General features: G+C 33.6%; 1 protein-coding gene across 1 annotated transcript in view; it reads left to right on the top strand.

The window, feature by feature from the left end:
* The window catches only part of LOC105456954 (acyl-CoA Delta(11) desaturase-like), a gene marked incomplete at its 5' end in the record, with an annotated part of 5895 nt that extends 5228 nt beyond the window's left edge, over window positions 1-667 (top strand). Inside the window, one exon of the mRNA XM_011701346.1 lies at window positions 585-667. Coding sequence (XP_011699648.1) covers window positions 585-667 — 83 coding nt within the window. The remainder of the gene's footprint in view (window positions 1-584) is intronic.
* Between the last annotated feature and the right edge of the window lie 4678 nt (window positions 668-5345).

Genomic DNA, 5345 nt, shown 5'->3' on the forward strand with positions numbered 1-5345 from the left:
TTTTTATGTTATAACCAAGTTTTACATTTTTACTTTTTAACTATTCTTGACACATTAATTACATTCTTGACACAGTGCACTTGTTCCATTATTTATCAATTATATTATTACCAATAACTAAAAAGTGTTTTTTAATACGTTTGAGGTGAGTGAATCTTTGGCATAATCCTTGAAATCAAAATTCAATTTTTACATTGACTTTAATGGGTGACACACAGCTCAAACATGCAACCCCTTAACTGCATTGAAAGCTGCGGAAGGTACTTCAAACTACTTCCTCATCTAATAGACGTCGATGAACATATGCAGATACGAAAAGCGAAATTATGTTAGGATATTAGGAAGCGAAAATCATATTGTAAATTTATTGTTATACGTCACTGAAGATGGCTAAAAAATAGCCGAAACGTTTGACTTAGAATAAAGAAAATTTCTTAGAAATAAATTAATGCGTACCAATAACCACGCTGATTCCCATCTGCCTTACTCATACTTACTTAGTTTCAATTTGGGGAATCTTGTTAGGTTTTTATTGCTTGTAAAGAAAATTTTACTTTATATTTCTTGCTTATTTTTTAATATAGAATATTGTGCGGTGAGGACACAAGAGGATCCGACTCCGCGAGGGAACGGGATTTCAATGAATTTTTATCACTCCGACACTTAATTTTTACTAAATAAACAGACTTTAATTTCACTTTGCTTTACAAATTTATTATGTCATACACCTTCATCTTATTACTTTTAATTTAGCTCTGCGTGTTACGTGCTAACTTACTCGACAAGTCGGACGTATCACGTAAAGACTAACCGCCCGCGGCTTATCGTTGCGCGTACTTATGCTCTACGCGTTGCCGCGACAGCGCTAAGCATTTCGGGTATCGCCATTGCGCGACCGTTCTTGGTACGCCGCGGTTAACGTCCTTCGTTCCATTATATATTTCGGATGTATTTGCTTAACATTACGCCGTATGATTATTTAGCATGGCTACTTAGAATGATTACTCGTATTGCGAAGGCCTTGCGACATTCTTTCTCCCTTGGAAAAAGAAAGTGAGGAAACGAATTTTCTTCCTATTACTAATTTACATTTCAAATTCCCAAATATATGGTTTACAATTGTTTCTTATATCTGGTATAACATTACATCACTATTCCTATACGAGGATCGTGGATTTCCTTTGTTATCGTTTTTTTTTATATTGTTTGATTACATACGCAGTTACAGATATTATATTTAAGATCATTGCAATGATTACACTACCTCCTGCAGTAGGTATTACGTATTTATTTTTAAATAGTGTGCTCTTATTCTCTAATTGCTTATTTACTTCGTCTAATTCTACGCTTAATTTTTGTAATTCTGTCGGGTTCTTAATTATAGGTTTTAGTTGTGGTTGGTCACGCAGTCTCGTATAGTCTTCTACGTGTTCGTTTTTTACAAGTGTTAAATTAAATTCTGGCAGATGCGTTTGTATGTTTGATGTATAGATTTGTTGCTGTGTCGTCAGCGTAACATCAGGCGTAGTTAATTTACAATTTCTTGTTAATGTTATTCTTTCGGTCCCGCGTATAATAATTTTCTCTTCCACCTGGTCGTTGCATTTCATGTTTATTTTTTGTTCCTGGACGGTTGAGTACAACCAGGTTTGCGGTTCTGTTAACGTGATCCACAGCGTAGTGTTCGATAGTACGCGTCTTCGTTCGCAGTTTCGGAATTGTCCCGGGGTATTTACGAAAACTTGCACCTCGCATGGTGCGTCCGCCCTATTATGATAGACGGGCAAAGTTCGCTCGCAAGTATACGTTGTATCTTCTCGAATGCATTTAGCTAATTCCTTTTCACACGGTAACATATAATGGTAACTTTCTTTATCGATGGTCATTAAAGGCTGATTTACTTTGAAAAAGGCAAAAACATTATCATGTTCCGGTGTGAGAAAAGAAATTGCTTTCACAATTTTATACGAAGAGTACGCTATAACGGGGAATCTGAGTATAGTATAAACGTTCGGTTCTGCGTAGTACGCGTTTACTGTCATATAATTCTGTATCGTCTACCTATTTTCTAACTGTATTCTAAAGGGAAAATGCAGTCCCTTGGTTAATTGTGTCGTGGCTTCTCGCAATTCCGCGATAATAGTCTCTAGGGGCAGTAATCGTGTTATTATCAGTCCGTTGTTAGCGTATGTTAGATAGTCGATTATATATTCTCAACGTCTTTAGTCAAGTCGCAATTATCGTCGTCAGGACGAATAACTGTTCGTCCATATCTTTGCATTGAGTGAATTTTACTAGTTGCCATTCCATCCGGCGAGTTATGTTTAATATTAAATTTTCGTTATAGTCTACGGCTTGCTTTACGTCAGCTAAGTGTCCCAGCGTGGCGTTTAATATTTTAAGCTGATTTTTTACGGCGTGTTGTAACATCTGTTGGTTATTTTGTAGCGTTATCTGTTCGTCTATAAGTTTTGCGCCATCCGCATCCATTATGCCGAATAACATCTTTCCGACTGTGCCTATGGCGTAGCTATTAGTCCGCGTTTGTTATTGATTGGTTTGTATAATCCGTCAAGATGATTTAATAGTATTGTCAGCATGTTGTTCTTCTCCATTATTCGTAATATATTTTTGCACATTTGCTGTGTATTTCCCGAGTATGCTTTCGCATCGGTCTTTGTCCTTTTTAAATGAATCTGCTGAAACTTGACTCCTATTAGACATCGCGCCGGCGCCGGCGATGTCTAATCGTATGGCGATGCTTGATTCAACTGTCCGGTCTCCTCGTAGTATATGCCAAGTGTGTGTGTGTGTGTGTGTGTGTGTGCGTGCGCGTGCGCGTGCGTTTGTGTCTGTGAATGGGTAAATGTATATTGATGGATGATTGAGAGTGAATGGATGAGTGGATGTGGGTGGATGAATGGTTGTGGGTGAGTAGGTTAGTGAGTGGTGGGCGCGCATGTTGTGTTCTAGTTATTTAAAAAATGCATATAACTAATTCTTAAATCATTTTTTGCAAAATAATTTATTTCTGACAATTTGTTGCAAGACAGATTTTTATAATGTATTTCTTACGTTACATTTCATATTCTGGTTCTATTTCCAATTACTATTTTTTAGTTAATCTCGCTGGAGCTATTAGGTCTTAAATAGTCTTAATAATTTAAGAAAATTAAGAAAGTAAAAATAAATTTATTATAAAATAAACAATAATATAACAAATTAATATAATTGTTTTTCATTAAATCTTTCTCAGCATAAAACAATCTTAAGAACAGACAATTTAGAATCGTAAAATCAATAAAAGCTATTAAAATTACGTATTTTTCAATTTAACCACGTAATTATAATATTTTAAATCGTTTAATTTTAGATTTTGTCGTATATTTTTACAAATATGTATCAATCACGTTACTATTATTATTATTGTATTAAATTAATAATTGTATAATTTTGAATTTCGAAGGTTTAAAGTTTAAAGTATCAAAGTTTCGAAGCTTCGAATTTCAAAGATTTCAATGCCGATCTCGCGAAACTTTCGAAGCTTTGAAGGCTTCGATCTTCGAACTTCGAAGCTTCGAAGGTTCGAAGTTCGAATGTCGAAGCCTTCGAAGGAAATCACCAGCCCTAGTTTCAACCCACATATGTCAGTGGCTGGAATGGACGGCAAAAACATCAGCATATTTGTCTCTGAAAATTTATCATGCCGAAAAGCATGACCATTGACTATCTGAACGATCGATTATATTGGGTGGATACCAAATTAAAGATAATCAAATCAATACGCTTAGACTGCACCGATCAAAGAGTTAGTTGTTTCTTTCTTGTTATAAGATACTTTAAGATCCCTGTTTAAAAAAAATCGATAAAAGACCATATAATCTTTTTAATTACATTTCTGAATCGTTAAAGAATTATTATGTATAAACAAAAACGTCAGTCTAACCGGTCTTTACGTTAATTTCCTCTTATAATTAAAATTTATTTAAGCTAAGTAATTATATCTTATACATCGTATACGGCGACAGAAAATGTATGCTACGACCCAGTCGGTAACAATTTTAAAACAATCATATCTATTAACTTTGCTGCTAATAAAATAGCATTTAATTACATTGGCAATAACTTGTAGTACAAACAGAAAAAACAAATCTATCGTGGTACGCAACATGAAAATCGAGGCAATGACGGATTTTTATTTTAAGGGCTTTGAGAATTTAACTCCTAAAGAAATTACGTTGGTGCCTGAAAAAAGGTATGACGGCGAATTGGTTACACACCTGACTCATTTACAAGATGATCATCAGTGTTTGTTAGCAATGCAGTACTAATATAAAATAATACATATTATATATTGTAGCAAAATGTACGTACACAGTGAAAATTTTTTTTTAATTTATCCTGTAAATCATGTTAATTGTGAGACAATATAGTATTTAGGCAAATTATACTGTGCACTACAATAAATTTTACTGTATTTTACTACTGTCATATTTATTGTAGTGCACAGTAAAATTTTCTTAAATATTGTCCCATTGATTAACATGATTTGCAGGGTAAATTTAAAAAAAAATTCTCTCCGTGTAGCGTTTGAAAAAGCACCTTTTTCAACAGACCAGTTATTTTATACATGAAATGAATATGAACGGACTTGGCAAAAAAACCTAGTTAGGGGCAATATGACAGGTCTATGAATAGAAATGTGCTACGATATAGAGAGTAAAACACTTTTTATGATTGATCAAAAACCTGCAGCTGATTATATGTTGTCGCAATATTATATTGCGTTTTATTCGGTCGTTGAAGGTTTGCATTCTTTGCTTTTATACACGTATAAGTTTTGATAGATCTTTGAAATATTTAAAATATATCATTAAACTAATAGATTAAAATTTACAGCATAAAAAAATATATTTATACAATATTTTATTATAAAAGAATACGTTTGTATAAATATCGTGAAAGAATCAAAAAACAAAATTTTTAGGCACCCGTATCCTTCGTAGTGAATTAAATCACCCTACAAATCTTACTGTCGCTGGCGACAATATTTTTTGGAATGAATATCAGTTGGACGAAATATGCTGGACAAATATTAAAAGCACTTCTCGTCTTGTAAATCATAGAAATGCATTCCGTGAATTCTTTTAACGCTTATTTAATAAATCTAATTAGATATCTAATTAGATATGCATATACGCAGGATAGACAGTCAATAAAATTATGCCTCTTTAGACATATCTGCTCAACAAAGATTTGTGCGGTTCGATATTGATTTGTTTGTGATAACTTTGCGTAAAGATATTTTGCGTAAACAGGATCATGATTGTCAGAAAAATAATGGA

The sequence above is a fragment of the Wasmannia auropunctata genome, unplaced genomic scaffold (assembly GCF_000956235.1).
Source record: "Wasmannia auropunctata unplaced genomic scaffold, wasmannia.A_1.0 LD335473.1, whole genome shotgun sequence".
Classification (NCBI taxonomy): Eukaryota; Metazoa; Arthropoda; class Insecta; order Hymenoptera; family Formicidae; genus Wasmannia; species Wasmannia auropunctata.